This window comes from Danio rerio, chromosome 18 (genome assembly GCF_049306965.1).
Source record: "Danio rerio strain Tuebingen ecotype United States chromosome 18, GRCz12tu, whole genome shotgun sequence".
NCBI classification, from domain to species: Eukaryota; Metazoa; Chordata; class Actinopteri; order Cypriniformes; family Danionidae; genus Danio; species Danio rerio.
Genome location: NC_133193.1, coordinates 13,802,147 through 13,822,236, shown reverse-complemented (window position 1 = coordinate 13,822,236; position 20,090 = coordinate 13,802,147). Strand labels below are relative to the sequence as shown.

Sequence of the window (20,090 nt, the reverse complement as noted above, 5' to 3'; positions counted from 1 at the left end):
TGTGATTCTGTACTAAAGTTAAATGTAGAATGACGTACTGAAGAGGCTTCACTATGACACAGCGGCATGTAAGATGGGGGTGTGGCTTTTTTTATTTGACCACCGGAAAGTCTGGGGTGCGTTTTGAACATTTTAGCAGTTCTGCTGCCACTAGTGATGCAGAAATTACACTGCAGCTTTAAGTTTTGGCTTTTGCAAGCTTTAATATGTTGGTTTAAATTATAGAGGACGCTTACACGACACTGTTTGAAACTAAAACGGAAGATTTGTTATGCTTTTGTCCGTTCATTCACATGCATTTTTCGGGTCTGAAAAGAAATCTTTGAAAATGGGCTTCTAAGTACCATTATAATTTCTGTGTGTGCAAAAAAAAAATGGTTTACATGGACATCAGTAATCGAATTGTTTGCCTTAATAAATGAATGAATAAGAATGATTAAGAGAATAATATGATTAAGGTGTTTACATGAGTTTCACATGTTATAGCACATAGTTCAGTTAACGTCACTGCGCTATTCACATTTCCTCATGTAATTTTGTATGTGTCATTCTTAATTTGTCGACTTAACTGCATTTCGTTACTTTTACTTTCATTTGGGAACATTTCATGCATGTCCCGCTTGAAAAACAAGATATTAACTACTGGAATAGTGTAGTTTTAATGGAATTTGATATTAATATCCTTTTGCAAAATGCTGTGAAAATCCTACATGACAGTAATAGTTTAAGATGTTTACATGTCTGTACTGCTCTTCAATAATGTCTCTAAAATCTGCATACTCCACAATTCGATTTCTGTTTAGTTCGATTATGACCTTAATCAGATTAAATAAATCAAAAATAGCTGTTTACATGGTAGACTCTTAATAAAATCCGATTATTGGTGTCCATGTACTGTAAACATACTCAATTAAGGATTACAGGAATATGTTTGAAACATTCAAGATACTACAATGTGACATTGTCACTTGCCTGGCATGCATTACACAGACCTTTTAGAAGTCGTCTGTATTTAAAATGAAAAGTGTAATGTCGTGTAAACGTACTCCCAAAATATTTAAAAACATTTGTTCTCCTTATAGTGGCCTATGAATTAAATCAGTGCTGTTACCTTTAATGAAATTGTCACTATTATGAAATGAATGTACAATTAGAGAAATCACAGCAAAGTCTCAAAAGAATGAAATTACTTTAATCAATAATTCAATTTTAATTGTCATCCACATTATGTATTTTGATGTGTTTAGAATCATGTTTGATGTGTAAATCATGAAAAGATCTAAGAAGACAGTCATTTTGTTACTGTCAAACATTTAACCATTTTTTTGCATCTTCCCAGCAAATAATCTAATGTTTAATAGACATCTAAACGTAGACAGCTTGGCTAAAATAAGGCTAAACTTGGGCAGTCAGTGAATATCTAATAGACATCTAAGAATAGCCCAAAACTAGACTAGTCGTCAAATAGACAGATTAGACAGACTTTATATGTGTAGTCTTTCATGTCTATTTATTTGATGACTAGTCTAGTTTTGCTCTATTCATAGACTTCTATTAGATTTTCACTAAAAGCGAAAAATGTAGCCTTATTTTAGCAAAGACGACTATGTTTAGATGTCTATTAGACATCTATAAGACATCTTTTAAAAACAATACATGCTTGCTGGGTTATGTCAAATAGAAATTCCTTAAGTATCGTACGCACAAAGCTTTAAGGAACCATGAATATGTGCTCTATTTGTGGTTTGGTGAAGCCCAGGGTTTTGTCACACATTGAATATACAACGTACAATCAAAATCCAACTTCCGACTTGACTGAAAGCCATGGATTCTGCCAATATAAGGATTGAAAAACATTCCTAAACACTCATTGCCAGTCAAAGCCCTGTCGAATGGCTCTCAAAACACTTTTAAAGCACATGATCATGAACTAAAGCTTGCAAGCTTGTATTTTATGTCAATGAAGTGGCCACAGTACTTGTAAAACTGCTTTTGTTCTTCTAGTTTCTGATTTTTTTCTCTCATGTGTGGGCTCATACGCAAGCATTAGAGGTTAAATCAATCATTGAATTTATGTTTGAATGTGCTAAGAGGCCAAATACGACAACACGGCCATCTGCATATTGTTTTAGAACCAAAAAAAGAGCTAAACAATATTCGTTATGCCCAAGAACACTCATTTTTTTAATCATAGTCCCTGTCAAGAGTGTTTTACAGAGTGACATTACTACAGATGTGTAAAGCGTAACCTAGTCGCACGTAGAAAAGAAACACCATTGAATGCAAGTGAACTACTTTGTGCAGAACTGTCCTTCATCCCACGAGTCGCCACCGTAACCTGTTATGTAGCTGTGATGCACTGTAGCCGTTTGTGCAGCCATCGAGGAATTTTCTACTTGCACAGCAGCGAACATTCACAGTCGAAATGTAAAAACTAAATATTTTTCTACAATGTTTCAAGACCTAAGAAAGCATCCGACCCCCCGACCCCTGATTTTTGTCGATTGCTGTATGGTTTTCTCAGTAGTGTGTATCACATTAGTTGTTGTCAAAGCTATCGTGTGCTGCAGTATTTCCAGGTATACTTCTTTGTTTATTGTCCTATTTTTTATTATAATTATTATCATTTTGCTTTGTTTCTTGGGGATTTGAAGACGTGTGGTGTCTAATTATTTTGATCTGTTAACGTAGCATTATATGTACCCTGTACCTTAGGCTAATATTATTAAGTATGCTATGAGAATGGATATTTTACTGGCTTTATAGAATGTTAAAATGAATATAATAATGACAATAATAAGAATGATTTAACTCCTAAAAATTGAGTACTTGCTTCTAAGCGCTTGTGTTACCATTACAAATGTTGTGTGCTTCTCTTAATGATTTTCGTTGTAGAAAAAAAACGCAAAAAAACAAACCTGAGTGAATTTTATTAGGCTTCGACAACTAATGATAGCAGTGTAAATTCATGGAGGATTTTTAACAAACCTGGGGGTTAGAGAAGAATATAGTTATTTTAATCGTTCTATTTACTAACTGTAGGGTGTGAAGGGGCTCGCGTCGTGGTGAACTATGTTATAGCTTGTTATTCACTGTTACTTTTGATCATTTTTCGGTCTCCAAGGTGAATCGAGTTATTAAAGGAAATTTGTATGCTCACATATGCATATTGTATATGTGTAGAAATGTAATCACACTTTGTCTTGGATTTACATTAAACTGTTAAGTCACGGCATCAGTCTTGTATTTTCATGCTGTCGTTGTGAGTTTCTTTCTTGTGTTTAATGCAAAGAATTTTTTAATGTTATTGTTGCCTCACATTCAAGTGCACCAAACATTAAAAAGCTACACATTTAACCACAAAAGACAGGAAAACCAACAATAAAAATGAATATAGTGAAACAAATCTTATTTCCCTTTACTGAATATACTAATAAATGACAGATTGGCAAGAATGCAGGCAGCAAACATTCACAGTCAAAATGTAAATACTAAATATTTTTCTACAGTGTTTCAAGACCTCAGAAAGCATCTGACCCCTGATTTTTGTTGATTGCTGTATATTTTTTTTTTCAGTACTTTGTATCACAAAGCTATTGTGTGATGCAGTATTTCAAGGTATACTTCTTTTTTTTATTGTCCTTTCTTTTTCCTATTTTAATATTTTTATTGCATTTTGTCCAGATAATTTACAAACTCATAAATGTATATGAAAACAGAAGTCCTGTAAGCAAAGAGATGCCATCAAATATATAGCAACAACAAAAACAAGAAAACTGTAGAACTCTTAAATCTGAAACCTAAACATTTCTCCCCCTTTCAAAGCAACATCCCTCGCTATTTTCTGAGGCCTTTAATAAGTATGCAAAGATTAATCAAGACACTGATAACTAAATACAAAAACTATTAAAAAAATACATAAATAAATAAATAAATAAATAAATAAATAAATAAATAAATAAATAAACAGGCAGATATAATAGATATATGGGTAAAAATAGAAGAAGAAAATGTAAAGTGAATACTAAAAGTCTCTTTCTCCATTTTGAAATTCTAGTCAGCAGGTTCTGAAATGTTAAGGTTCTCAATGACAGACAGTATGGGACTATAATTTGTTAAATAAATTTGTCCTTTTTAAAATGATAATTATTATAATTTAGCTTTTTTATTGGGGATTTGAAGTGTGGTGTCTAATTATTTCAATCTGTTAACAAAAACTAATAAACAAAATGGTGCTAAATTTTAACACTACAATTGAAGTTCATTTATTTACTTTTCAGCTTAATCCCTTTATTAATCTGGGATCGCTACAGCGGAATGAACCACCAACTTATCCAGCATATGTTTTACGCAGCGGATGCCCTTCCAGCTGCAACCCATCACTGGGAAACAACCATACTCACTCATTCACACACACTACGGATAATTTCATTCATTCATTCATTTTCTTTTCGGCTTAATCCCTTTATTAATTTGGGGTTGCCACAGTGGAATGAACCGCCAACTTATTCAGCATATGTTTTATGCAGCAGATGCCCTTCCAGCTGCAACCTATCTCTGGGAAACATCCCTACACACTCATACACCACGGATAATTTAGCTTACCCAATACACTTATACTGCATGTTTTTGGACTTGTGGGGGAAACCAGAGCACCCGGAGGAAACCCACACGAACGCTGGGAGAACATGCAAACTCCACACAGAAATGCCAATTGACCCAGCTGAGGCTCGAACCCGTGACCTTCTTGCTGTGAGGCGACAGCACTACACCGCGTTGCCCTTAACAATTAAAGTATGAAATGTAAATGGAAATACAAATGTAAGATCTCAGTCAACAAACGTTGATTTTACAACAACACCCATATCAAGCCTGTAGCCAGCCTATTGAAAGAGGTTGTTCTTGTTTCTGAAAAAGTGGACCTTTTTTGCAGTTCTTCACCTCATGCAAGGTTTAAATACTGCATTTTAGTGGCACTAATTTTTGCTGGATCAGCTTGTCGAATGGTAATCATAAGCACACTTTTTGATGTAGTAGAAATATGCGCTTACCATACTATTTTATCACAAAGTATTTATTTACAGATTTGCATTTAAACTGTAAATTATTACAGTTTTAGATACAATGTTATGAGGTTAGCATTTTACATTTAAAAATAATAATAAAGAAATATGAAAAAAAGAAGGATGCTCCGATCGATCGGCCAAAGATCGGTATTAGCCGATAATCACATTTAATGACTCGATCGGTACTCTCCAATCATACCGATCACAGGGGGTTAAATAGTTAATAATATAACTTCTCGTAATATAATTATTGCAGTGAACAGTAGTTTATAAGCCTATTTCCTTTTAGTAAAAAAGCAGTGGATTTATAGGTGTGCAGTTTTGCATCAAATCTGCGCTCAAAATGTTTTCTTATTAGAGAAATTATTCCTTCATTATTTACAATGTTTCCAAATTACGTTGTTTGTAATTTTTCTTACTCTTTTTTTGTGTTATATTATTAATTATAAGCTTTATAGTTATAAGATTGAAGCATTAGAATCGGTACTCGGTATCGGCTGATCACCAAGTCAAAAAATCGTTACTTGCTATCGGCTGCAAAAATCCTGATCGGAGCATCCCTAAAAAAAATACTTCTTTTTAAATACAAATTTATTATCATACATCATTTAAGAAAAAAAAAAGGAATCTAGTAAAACTTGTTTTAAACTAAAAAGTGTAGCCTATAGGCAATTAAAAACCTGCCCATTTCATTCAACTTTCCTTTTTCAGAATTTGACCACTTGAATCATTAAACATTAAATTTGTCTTAAAGCCTTCTTCTATCTGTAATTTTTACAATTTGTGATGGCATAGCAGTCAAAATTAGGATAAACCAGCCCATGTAAAGGCCAAATTCTGGACTGTATCAGTGGGGGTGGGTCTTTCGACCCTGCATATTGAGAAATGTTTTGTAATAAAAATGAAATGCATTTTTCATGAGCCCAGTTGTTGTTGCTGTTGTTGCCCTCGATAGTCACTAGAGGTCGCTGCAACATAACCAAACTCAACTGAATACTTCTATCAAATCATTTTGTAACCATCTAAATCTCCGCACTTTGGAAAAATATAGAGTCTGGAAACTTCCCAGCCTATTTTTAACCAAGCACAGGGGAAAACAACACGCAGCCACACACGATCCGGTAACAAACTGCGTTGCCGTGACACCACAGACGCCGGCGGAGGTGTCAACCTAACCCGGATTACTGAAGGACAGCGCGGGGAGCCAATGACCGTACAGCCCATACGAGAGACTCCGAGTCCTGCTGTCAGGGGAGGATTTAGTGCAATCCCGAGCACAGACTGGTTGCATCTGAGAAAGTGAGTGATGCTCAGACAGGATCCAGACATTATTGAAAAAGAAAGCACCCGTTGTGCCGTGCAATCATGGAAAGCAGAAGATTTAATTATTATGTAAACCTGGATTTGAACGCTATCGACTTCACACCGCTGTAACTGTCTGCTTTGAAGGTAAGGAATTGCTTTTGCAAGCCAATGCATGTGCTAAAAGTCTATCTTTTTTTCAATTTAACCACACTCGGCCGCAAGATAAAGTAACTTACACGTATGTGTTTGTAACTACGAGTTAATATGAGTGAAATCCATATCAATTAACCACATATAACGTTATGTAGACGGTGGCTGATTACAATCAATAACGTTAACGTTAAAAGTCTAAAAGACTTTGTTACATATACAACGTTACCATACAGCACCATTTCGGATATATTAAGGTACGTCCTTTCATTTTTATCAGCTAACCAAATAACGTATAAAAACCTCGTGAAATCGTATGGCTAGCAACTATTTATCTCATAACCATCAGGAACAGTTACGGGAAATCCCGATAATCCTCGTGCAACCCTCATTTTACCGGGGTTTAACGCTCACTAGTGTGTTCACAAACCCTTTAAGTTGATTCTAAAATATGCAGTTGGTGTTAGCATGTAAGTTTTGCCGTTTGAAATCAGCACATTATGCAAACAATGTTTGGATCTTGTTGTGGGAGACTCGGATCGTGTGATATTTCACAGTAGAGATGTCCGAGTCGTCAATGAATCGTTATTTTGAACTGGATCTTTTAAGGAACCATTCTAAATGATTCATTCGAGTCATTGAAACGAGAATCGTCTTTCCCTGTAAGTGAATTATGTTTGGAAAGACACTTGTGGTAAAATGTGAAAAATTGTTAAAAACAGAAAATTTAGATTAAGTCACATCGAAAAAAACTGATTTAATCAGATTGAATGTTAATGTAAGTTGTGAATTTATCTTGTATCTCTAATTTGATTCAAAGCTGCAAGTATTTGTCAGAAACATTGTAGTTTATACCACTGGATTCTGTCAGTCTTTTACCTGTTTGTGTATGTTATCAGATTCAATTCAATTTTGTATTTTGTTAAAAGTGAACACTTTACTGTTATTTATCTTACCTCACATATTTCCCCCCGTAAGAAAACTTAACCGACCGTTACTCTCGAACTCATTGTTTGTATGACTCAGACTCGCATAAAAACATTAATGCAACACAAACTGCTCGTAATTTACATCAGATATCCTTAATTTGTAAAACTTATTCACAAAAATGTAATGAACACCTGTGAGTGCCTATATAAGAAATGTTTGTCACGATGGAATGAGTGACAGACAACTCGATGACGTAATTGCGCCTCGTTCTTTGAAACGAATTGTTCTAAAGAACCGAGTCGTTGAAATGATTCGGACAAGTTAAGGAACAAAAGGAACCGTGCTGTCCGCGCTCTGCACGAGCGTCACTCCGTCAGCATGGCAATGCTTTTCAGTGGTTAAAATCTACAGCTGTGATTTAAATTTAGACTTTTCCTAACGTGCAAGATGCAGTTTATTCGGTTTGTGATTAAATCGTTAGATCTGGTCAGAGGAGTGTTCATGAAGACATGCTGAAAAAATAGCACTGAAAAGTATGACCTATATAACAGTGGTATTGTTTTCGTCTGCTGCAGTTCACGGCGACTAGTGAAACGCGTGGAATCTCCTCGGATCACCTTGGAAGAAACATGAGTTTCAGTAAATGGAGGGTGTAATGATGGAGGGACGTCGTCAGGTCACCGCGTGCGCGCTGCTGATGCTCGTCTCCGTGGTGATCGCTGATTCACCTGCTGCAGGTAAGTGATGTCATGGTCTGCTTCGTTTGAGATCAGCGATCAGCATCCGGTAACTGGATGTGTTTATTGGCAAGATGACGGGAGTTTAGCCTTTAGCGAGAGACCTTTAAAACTGCTCTAATACCATGCAAAGTTTGAGGGAGGTGTGTGTTTCTCTTAAACAATTCCTCCTCACATCATGGTGAAACTGAAAACAGGTCAGGTTCTGAGTCAGGTGTTTTGTGAATAATAGCATGATGACAAATTATAAAAATAAAAATAAAAAACTAGATGTGAACACTTCTTAGCTGTGGGGTTTTCATTTTCTTGTGGTTGATTATTGTAAAACCTTTTACTTAGGAGTTTTTATTATTAAAATATTAATCTTTCCTCAATATTTTTCATTTGTTGAATAGTTTGTGTGTGTTTTATCTTGCTTTTTAAGTTGTTTGATAATTTTTTGGTTATTGACAGCTGCAAGTTTCCTGCAAAATACACTGTGGTCGGCAGATGTTTATCTTGATTAGCTTTTAGATAACTATTGCATATCAAAAACAACTTATTATAAACAGAATATTTTTTTCCATTTTTAGAAAGTTCATTTTGCTATCATCATAACTATATACAATAATACTGGAAATTAGAATTTTGTATTTCCTTGTACTTTTCCCCCCATATACTTTGTGACTGACTCAATTTGAAAATGAAGAATTTAAGACTTGAAGCTATGAGTTGAGATGCAGTTGAATGGTTAGTGACAGTTTTTAATTATTTTTGTATGTTGTAAACAAAGATAGAAAGTAGATTTTTTTTAACTAAGAGACTCGCGTCATACAGAATGATCTAAATCAGGGGTTCTCAACCATTTTTATTTAAGGGCCCACTCTTTCTCCAATCATTTTTCGAAGGCCCACCTGTCTGACGTTTTCTCTAAAATGTTTGTATGAAATGCTCATTTAAACCTTTATTTATTAATCGATCTATGAAAGAAACCACAGGTCAACAGGGATATTGCAAAAGGTCAGCTTCTGCTTTAAACTGGACTGACTGAAAAACTACTAATCAATATCTATTATTTAAAACTATACAGACAAATGTAAAATACAGTAAAACACCCTAAATCTAAAGCGTCAATCTAATGGCGGTTGAGTTTGCAGCTTGATATTATTGGAAGATCTCTAACAGGAACAGTGAACACCTCCGCTAGAGCATGTCTGAAGCTCATATACAACTTTATTTTACATTCTATAGCAGAAACACATTGAGCCTCGCTATATCCTCCTGTATGGGTGCTTTTTCGTTATAAAACACTCACAGGACGTTGATTTGGACAACTACTGTATGTGGATATATTAAATAGTTCACACAAAAATACTGAGAGAGAGACTTTTACTTTCACTTCACGCATAGTTAGTTAAAGAACAGACTTATGTGTACTAGCTGCAGATGTGATTATGAGGCTGTTTTTGTGCTGAGTTTGAAGTAATCAATCAGTGAACATGGGAAAGTGCATTACTTTAATCATTTTAATATAGCATATTAATAATGAAATCTCCAAATTTTTGTATAATTTGGTAATTTTAAGCTATCTTGTGGCCTACCTGCAGGATCACGGAGACCCATTGGTTGAGAACACCTGATCTAAAGCTTTGAATTCAATATGTTGTCATTTGGTGTACATTTAATAGCATAGAGTCAATATTTGTTTGTATACTTGCCACAATTGACAATATTGATCAGATGTTTTAATGAGTGTTTAACTGTAGAACAGCAGCCTTATTACTTTGATTATGAGAAATGTCAAACAGCATTATTTTGTTCTTTTGATAAGTTGCAGGGCACTACTTTTTTAACAGGGGTTAGCTTTCTAACTAATGCTTTAAGTCAGGGGTGCCAAACTCAATTACTGGAGGGCCGAAGCCCTGCACAGTTTAGTTCCAACCCTGCTCCAACACACTTACCTGTAGGTTTCAAACAAGCCTGAAGGACTCAATTAGTTTGATTAGGTGTGTTTAATTAGGGTTGGAACTAAACTGTGCAGAGCTGCGGCCCTTTTGGAACTGAGTTTGACACCTGTGCTTTAAGTGAAGCACACTGACTCTGTATGCTGGTTCGGATAATTATGAGCCAAAAACTGCTTATACTTATAAATATGCTTAAACGACTGAAATCATTAGTTTTGTGTTGTCAATTCTTATTGAAGTTTCTTATTTGCTTTATTTTAAATTGTTGCTCATTCATTCAATAGATCATCGTAGATCAGCTGTCGGAGTAAACTTGAGTGCTAGGTTGCATTATTACCTGCCTTTATGTGCTGAAGATTTAAAAATATGCAGTTTTCATTGAGAGTGTGTGGTGTTGACAGTCCATTTACACTACCTGACAAAAGTCTTGTCTCCTATCCAAGTTTTAGGAACAACAAATAATAAGTTGACTTCTAGTTGATTATTTGGTATCAGAAATGGCTTATACTGTAGGAGGCCTCTAGATTACAATTATTTTACCAAAATAAAATATGATCATGCCTTGATTTTTAATTATTTCATTATGACAGTTAGGTCTGACTTTTCTTGAACAGAAGTCTTGTCACTTAACAGAAATAATGTACAGTAAAGAATATAAAGTCATGGTGCAGTCGAAAAAGAAATAATATTGTGTATGACTCCCATGAGCTTGGAGGACTGCATCCATACATCTCTACAGAGTCTCAAATAACTTGATAATAAAGTTATCTGGAATGGCAAAGAAAGCGTTCTTGCAGGACTCTCATGACTTGCAGGGCTCTTGCAGGAGTTCAAAATTCTCTGGATTCATCTTTATTGCCTCCTTTTTCATCTTACCCCAGACATGCTCAATAATGTTCATGTCTGGTGACTAGGCTGGCCAATCTTGGAGCACCTTGACCTTCTTTGCTTCTTTAAACTGTGATGTGGAGGCTGAAGCTTGAGGAGCGCTACTACTGAAGATTTTGCTCTCTCCTGTGATTTGTAATGTAATGGGCAGCACATATGTCTTGATACCTCAGGCTGTTGATGTTGCCATCCACTCTGCAGATCTCTCGAACACCCTCATATTGAATGCAACCATAAACCACGATTTTTCCTTCACCAAACTTAACTGTTTTCTGTGAAAATCTTGGCTCCATGCGGGTTCCAATAGGTCTTGTGCAGTATTTGTGATGATTGGGATGCAGTTTAACAGATGAATTGTCGAAATAATCTACTTTCTGCCACTTTTCCAAATGATTAACTAGAAGTCAAGTTATTATTTGTTGCTCTTACAACTGGGATTGATAACAAGACTTGATGACATCTATTCTGGATGTTCAAAAGAAACATGATATAGTGTTTTTTTTATATATACTGAGATAGTTCACCCTTAAGTAAAAGTTTTTTTTATAATGGATTTAACCTCGTCGATTCAAATGTGTATGACTTTCAGTGATGTATATTTTGTATATATACCTGTATCAATATTATTAATATTATAATATCAACATTGAAGCAAAATAGTTGGGCAGATACATTTCTTAATGTCTTCTTTTGTCAAAGATAAAAATGCACTTAGATTTGGAAAAGCATGAGTGTGATGACCTACTTTTTAAAACAGGAGACGTCATCGAGACTTCTCACATTCAAATGGATCAAAATGTGTCATGAAAACCAATTGGGTCAGTCTGTTGCATCAATTTATTCAGTCTCGATCTGTCAGTCACAACTTGATATAAGCGTCAGTTCTGTAGTGTTACTGAAAGATGGAGAGCATGAGATTGGTATTAAAGTGAGCTGTTTTTTTATTATTATTTTTTGTTGCTTCTGATGAATCATTTGAATCATGCATTTTTAATCAAAATCAGAATTAATTTAGTTGTTTTAATATATGATCAAAAGGTTGTATTATTTATTTTTGTGTGTGATGTACCATGCATCAGTAAATAGATGCGACAGACAGTGATTAACCTCATTCTTTTGTGTCTGTACATAAAGAGACATTTACATAGTTCAACATAATCACTTTTATACTTCATCTTGGAGCTGTGATCTAGGTCAGGTTTTTTTTTTCCCCAAGTAGAAATGAGGGGAGAGGCTATTAACATCAATGGCATTAAACAGACCTGTGACAAAGAGCTGACTGTATACTACAATATATTGAGCACATGTTGGTGGTCCACTGCAGAAGAGTGTGGTAGGCGGAGCCATTAGACCAGAGCTGCTTATTCATGGAGTACCCTAGTAACACATGCCTCATTTTAATTTAAAGCTTGAGGACAGCGAGTTTATGTGGGTACATGCTTATTTCGTGTTTTGTAATCTGCTTGTTAAGTGTGACGGCATGTGAAGCGGCTTCCTTGTCCAATATTTATCCTTCCCTAATATCAGATGACCAGAAGGGGATACAATTTTTTTTTAATTGTTCAAAGTTTGGTATTTGTGATGCAGCAAGCCCAGAGAATGATGTGTACACTATAATTTTATATAGAATTCATTAGTCATAAATGAATATTTTCTCAATATGAATGAGTAGTAGCTTGGACCTGTAAATGGTATTCTATACGTCACCGAAACATCATGACTTAACAAACGGATAGTCCCAAGCTCCCAGCCGGACGATAGAGATGGCTTGCTTTGACATAGTTTTTATTTTTTCAACAAATTTAAGTGGATAGAACATAAAACAATTAAGTAAAACGATTAAGAAGTGTGTTGTTTCAGCTCAATTTGAATGAGCAGTTTGAACAAGCAGCAAAAGTCTATTTTTTTTGAGTGTGATATGAAAAATAAAATCCAAAAATATGTAAATTAAATTGTAACACAATTCAATTAATAACCACAATCTAACCTGGCACTAGGATTCTAGGGTGCATTGAATGGTTGCCAGGTGATTTTTGGCTTTTAAAGTCTTTTGAGCAGTAATGCTAGGTTGCACTTCACTCAAAAATATATTTTTTTTTACTTGCTCAAACTACTTATTTAAAATGAGCTGAACCAACACAATTCTTGAGATTTCATTGGGACATATTGATTTTTTTGTTCAATCTACATAAATTTGTTAAAAGTGTTAAGTTAACTTTGTGTTTGGACAACATCAATGAATTATGTGGAACCCTGCATTCTTTACAGTCTTGGTGATTGTAAGTCTACTACCAGATTTTTTTGAAATAACTCACTTTTAGATAATTCTAGGAGATTGAGTTCTTGCAAGAATTGTATATTTGATTGATTTGGAACGGAATAGCACACCACATCTTCACAGACTTTAAATTGTCAAAATTAGTTTAGTTATTAGAAGTTTAGTTATTATGGTTATGATTGAGGATTTATTTTAAATGATAAGCAGTAGTGATGTTTGTACATTGCAGTAATTTCTGTACATTGGGATATGTCACTGGGCCCCACGGATCCATGTGGCCTTTTTCCCCATGCCAGATAGGGTTGGCAGATGTTAGCTCAAGTCTATTAAGCTTTTAAAACAAGCAGAAGCTTCACTGTGAAACAAGCATTATTTGATTAGTTCTGTATGAAATGGGAATTGGGTAAGCTAAATTGTCCTTGGTGTATGTGTGTGAATGGGAGTGTATGGGTGTTTACCAGTACTGGGTTGCGGCCAGAAGGGCATCCGCTGCATAAAACATATGCTGGATAAGTTCGGTTCATTCCACTGTGGCGACCCCAGATTAATAAAGGAACTGAGCTGAAAAGAAAATGAATGAATGAAAGTATTAAGTGGCTCAAGTGGTCCAATAAATGGTTCCCAATTGAGTGAAGCATTTTCAGACACTTTTTTTTTTTTTTTTTTTTGGCTTTTATGGTATTTGAAGTCATTTTCACTTCATTTTTTTTCCAAGTAAGGCTAAAAAACACAATGACAAGTTACCTGGCATCATCATTGTCATATCATTATGGTGTTAAAGGTTTTTTTTTGGAGATAGGCAAATTTTACACCTAAGAGTTAAAGAGTTTAGTTTTACTATTGTTTAAATCCATTCAGCAAATCTCTGAATTTGTAGCATTTTTAGCTTTGTTTAGAATAAATAATAGAATCGGATTAGACCAGTAGCATCGTTTCTAAGCCCTCTTCACACAGTGATACGGGTAAATATCCAGAAAATTTCCAGAACAACTTTACCTGTAAATTCAAAAAAGCGCTGTTCACAGGTAAAACAGGCAAGAACATTACAGAATTTTTCACACATCCATTCCAAAATATCGATAAATTCTGACATCATTAACCAGAAATGAGCTCTTAACAGCTGAGCTTGTATTTGTAAACATTTGACTACATTACAAACTCTGTGGATGGATGAGTATTGTGAACAACTTCGATGAAAACATATGCAGGAACATGTCGAGATGCACATAATATGTGTGTGTTACCGGCTGCTTCACATGCACACGCGTCAAGGAAGGAAGGAAGCAGAGCTTGAAGGTAAACAAACAACTGCTTACCATAAGCACTTTAATGATAATCTTTTACACAGTTGGTATTAAGAAGGAAGATAGAAACAATATATGACAGACATCTAGCAGCTACATGTGTCTGGAAAAATATTCCAAGGGTTTTGTTTTTATAAACAGCACAGATGTGAATGCGTCTGAATGTTCTGATTGGCTGGAGTAGACGTCTCATGTCAGCATGTTCCAAGTGTGAACGCTCTTTAGGCACTCTTCTTCCTGCGTTCACACATCGCAGCATTCCGGCAAATTACCGGTATTTTAAAAAAGGGCCTGTTCACACATACTGACCTTTCCGGAAAATTGCTAATAATTTTCCAGAAACGTCTGTATGTGTAAAGGGGCTAGAATTTCAAAAGTAAAAGTACAAAAAAGGAGTACAAGGTGTAAATGATGTCCACATTTAAATAGGAGTTTCTCTTTCTCTTTCTTATTAAATCGAGATGCTAATAGTCTAATCCAGTTGTGTCCAAACTCGGTCCTGGAGGGCCGGTGTCCTTATGAGTTTAGCTCCAACTTGCTTTAACACACCTGTGTTTGATTAGGGTTGGAGCTAAACTCTCCAGGACACCGGCCCTCCAGGACTGAGTTTGGACACCCCTGGTCTAATCCAGTTCAGTTATGTATGCTAAGCTAAGCTACAAAAAAAGAAGAACACTGGCTGTAACTAAAGTCAAACTTTACATAGGAAAATAATCAAAACTCTTTTTTCTTTTTTATCTGACCAAGATGCTAATGGTCTAATCCAATTCAAGGATTTGTGCTAAGCTAAGCTAAAAGTGCTCTTTCCAGACTCGGCTGAATGGATTAAAAAGTGGTAAAACTCAACAGTTTTACCCTAGGTTAGTTGTAAAATGCAGTAAAGGGATGTGTTCCTTTTAATGTCAAGCCCTTAATGCAACACTTTTCATTCATTCATTCATTTTCTTGTCAGCTTAGTCCCTTTTATTAATCCGGGGTCGCCACAGCGGGATGAACCGCCAACTTATCCAGCAAGTTTTTGCCCTTCCAGCCGCAACCCATCTCTGGGAAACATCCACACACACATTCTCAAATACACACACTCTTACACTACGGACAATTTAGCCTACCCAATTCACCTGTACCACATGTTTTTGGACTGTGGGGGAAACCGGAGCACCCGGAGGAAACCCACGCGAAGGCAGGGAGAACATGCAAACTCCACACAGAAACGCCAACTGAGCCGAGGTTCGAACCAGTGACCCAGCAACCTTCTAGCTGTGAGGCGACAGCACTACCTACTGCGCCACTGCCCCGCCCGCAACATACTTTATGTTGTTAATATTTATAATTAGATTAATATTAACATAATGTTAACATAATTATACATGGGAGTAAGCATTTGTGTATTTGGCTTTGAAAGAATCCTTTTGTTGACTTGTCACCAATGGCAACTTGTGCGTAAAAGGATGTTCTTCAGGCAGAGATGAGAGTACTGTATTCATTATCAGCCAGGTGCAGCCCTACTTATTCTTGTAAATGAAAAGCTCTCTCAAAAGGACACACAGGCTGTCAGAGCCTCCTGAAGAGCCATGAAGTTTTTTGCGAATGCATGAAGTTCTGTGCACAACTGGCTAATTACAAGTGTTGCCTCTTTTACAAGTGAAACCTGATCTGTGAGGGATGACAATGAGTGCATTCATTATTCATCGCCTCTGGGACTGGGAACAGATCAATACGCCGGGACCATCAAAAGCCACAGGAGCTGGATGCTGAGGCCACTGGCTGCTGGACAAGCGAACAAAGTCCCATTGAGAAAACGGGACGGTTGGATTCCAGCTGCTTTGATGGTGAACCTTTGCATTTGTTGAGGAGGAGTTGTTTGTGTGTGTGGTATGGATACTGATTTGGCTTCGGAAATAGGGAATGCACAGAGCTTGTGGGCAAGGTCAGGTCAATTAAGGATTACTTGCATGCAAAGTAAATCTATTGTTCTGAAAGTTCGTTCTTGTTTAGGGTAAAAAAAAAAAAAAAATGTTCAAAATAGCTTTGCAGCAATTTTCTGCTCTTAAGAATCCTGAAGGTTTTAATAACAGAAGGTGGAGTCTCAGAGCTACACTCACCTATTACATAATCATCACAGATTAATGGTAGGGCAAAGAGTTTACCAGGAGCAAAACAGTTTTTTTATGCTGTTTTAAGCCTTCAAAATAACTGTATTTTGTTCTAATTTTGTTAGAAATGAAACTACAATTTTTTTTGATACTTTGATTTAGCTTGAAGTGTATCCAGACCACAAAAATCCCAAATTCGAACCCATTTTAGGTTTTTTTTTTATATGCGTTAAAAATTATGAGATTTTAAACTAATGGTAAGTCTTTGGAGAGCAACTCAACCAAGTGTAATGTCACAACAGGATCTACCCCAAAAACACATCTTTTTTTATCACATTCGCAGCTCTGCAGTTTTTTTCCCAACCCTAACCACTAGTTCTAGTAGTCTTGAACACCTTGATTAGATGGGTCAGCGGTATTTGATTGGCTTGGAGAAAAACTGCAGAGCTGCGGCTCTCCAGGAGTTGAGTTTGAGGGTGCTTTCACACCTGTGAATCGATTCAGTTGTTCCGAAACAGAGATTACAAATGTTACATTGTTGCTCTTTGCTCTTGAAGCGGTTCGCTTTCACACTGCAAAGTTTCTAATCGGACCAAAAGAGCTAAAACAAGTCACGTGCGAGTAAACTCTCCTTACATTGGTCAGAGTGTCAGGGTTTATTTTGCAGCGTCCCGCTAAGCTGTCAGGAGAGGTGGTGGTTTGGTGGTGGTTGACAGGGTGCACGCGCGCGATGTGTCTGAGGAGAGACACGGTGGGGAGGGGTGAGAAGGGTGCGTGACGATGCCTATTTGAGGACCGGGAGGGAGATGCGAGATTACCGGGAGATCATCACTCGTTTGCGGGCATACGGAGACTCGCGAAACTTCCCGACCTAGTCATAATTCTCTCTTCATAAACCCGTAAGCCTATTACATATCCACAAAACACTGCGATATAACTGCGCTCGGATCAGATCGCTTTCTCACTGCAATCGAACAGCTCCAGGGTTCGTTTCAATCGAGCCGAGACCACCTCATTCAAGCGATCTCGGAGCGATTACTTTGGCGCGGAACAGAGCGCGATTGCCCTGTTCACATATGCCAAACGAACCAAGCTAACTGGGCAAACGAGATGCGTTCCGAAACAAAAGTGTAGGTGTGAAGGCACCCTGAGTCTGATGCTGCGGTCACACTAGAGTTTGGAAAATTCTGTCATACATTGCTGTGAAAAGGGACAACAAACAAGATGATTAGACGTATTAAAAAAAGTGCGGTCCATATTTTAATATTCAGTACAGAGAGAGGTCATATTTTGATCTTCGATTGGTCTTATTAGGCAATTTCACAGGTCAGAGTTCGCCAAGCTTGTACTTTCCAACTGCGAAACTTGTCGCATAAGCTTACGTTTCTGGTTCACCACATTTGCATGTATATGAATGGAAGTCTATGGGGCGAAAAGTGCAGTGTGACCATGGCTTTATGTCTACACCAACGCCAACCCTAAATCCAGCCATCACAGTAAGCATGTGGGTTACAATGTCTACATAATGAACAACGTGCTTGCATACATGGTTTGCCAGAGCCATATCACCCTGCAGCCCAAGACCGGTTACTCACTGAGGTTAAGCAGGGCTGAGCCTGGTCAGTACCTGGAAGGTAGTCCACATGGGAAAGCTAGGTTGCTGTTGGAAGTGGTGATAGTGAGGCCAGCAGGGGGCGCTCAAACTGTGGGCTGTTTGAGTTCTAGTGCCCCAGTAAAAGTGAAAAGGACACTAAACTGTCAGTGAGCGCCGTCTTTCGAATGAGATGTTAAACTGAGGTCCAGACTCTGTGGTCATTAAAAATCCTATGGCACTTCTCGTAAAGAGTAGGGGTGTAATCCCGGTATCCTGGCCCTCAATCGGTCCTTACGATCATGGCCTCCCAATCATCCCCATCCACCAAATTGGCTCTATCACTGTCTCTTCACTCCAACAATAGCTGGTGTGTGGTAAGCGCACTGGTGCCGTTTGTCCTGTAGCTGCCGTCGCATCATCCAAGTGGATGATGCACACTGGTGGTGGTGTGGAGAGACCCCCTCATGATTGTGAAGTGCTTTGGGTGTATGGCCATACACAATAAATGCGCTATACAAATACACATTACATTACAGTACACTACATTGCGCATGCACACTTCAATGTGCATGAGGATGTATTGCATGCATGACATCACTGCGCTACAAGCTGCAGCGAGGAATATTTGTAAACAAAAGATATTGTTACTTCATGATGTTGTACTTGGTTAGCCTCCCTGTACATCTGTTTACTTTTGTCACATTTACTATTTGTTTACTTACTTTCATGTTAATTAGTTGCAATGAAAACATTTTGTTCTCATTGTTGTAAAAAAGTGTGCAGAAGGCTTTGTTTTAAAACATCTGCAAGTAATTTGCCTTTTTTAAAAAGGTAAAACCCCTTTAACAAGGTAGTTTTCCACAGTCTCACAGATTTTTAAGCTCATTGAACAGTTTTTTTTCTCATTTTATGGCTTTTGTTGACGTGCAGAAATCTAAAAGCTCTGGTATGTATTGACATCCATAGTGAGTTTTTACTGCTTGTTTCTAGCATGCAGTGTTGACAGGTTCCCCTCAGCCAGCAAAGTGTCAAAAATAAAGATGATCTGCATTTGTCTTTAATGAAAAGAATCAGTTGTCCTGTTCTTTTTATTTGATTTTTTTTTTCAGAGAAGACAGCTTGTGTCTTTTTTGTTTTTTTGGAAGCATATTTTTGTGTGAACAGCTTTTCTTCATTATGATTTTCATCAAAACAAAGCAAAGCAAACTTAATCACATAAGACATTCAGTCTGACCATAGCTAACTGATTTTGGTTAAAAATGTAATCATTATGACTACCGTTGCGGATAAGATAAGATTGTTTATTTATTAGTTTGTTTATTTTTTTATTTATTTACATATTTATTTAATTTATTTATTTTTTAAGAATAGCCCTATTGACATTGTTTGAAAAATCACTTTTTTTTTCTTTAAATATGCACTGTAAAAAAAAAAATCTGTAAATTTTTTTCCCCAGCAGCTCCGTAGAATAGCGGTCAATAAATTACAGAAATTTCCTTAACTGTAAATTTCTTTAATTTAACATCTTTTATTTTTAAGTTTTATCCAGCACCCCAGCATTTTTTACAGTGTGCTTTGGAAATATATGCACAATTGCACATGAGTCATAATATTTCAATAATTCTATTTATTGTAATAATACACTTGCACAAAATATATATACACTAATACAAAGTACTTTTTAAGAAAATTCATGACTTAATTGGTTAGTTTTATTGATCATATATCCAATAAGTTAGCATTAGTTAATTTAACTAAATAAATTCACAATAAAAACATCAAAAGCTTTAATTAATTCTTAG

General features: G+C 36.4%; 1 protein-coding gene across 5 annotated transcripts in view; it reads left to right on the top strand.

Annotated features, from left to right (window-relative positions):
• The first annotated feature begins 6,327 nt into the window (after nucleotides 1-6,327).
• si:ch211-1e14.1 overlaps nucleotides 6,328-20,090 on the top strand; it is a 94,034-nt gene continuing 80,271 nt past the window's right edge. For all 5 annotated transcript variants that reach the window (XM_073929903.1, XM_073929900.1, XM_073929902.1 and 2 more), the window contains exons 1-2: nucleotides 6,328-6,515; nucleotides 8,027-8,188. In XM_073929903.1, the coding sequence (XP_073786004.1) occupies nucleotides 8,095-8,188 (94 nt within the window). In that variant the 5' untranslated portion in view covers nucleotides 6,328-6,515; nucleotides 8,027-8,094. The remainder of the gene's footprint in view (nucleotides 6,516-8,026; nucleotides 8,189-20,090) is intronic.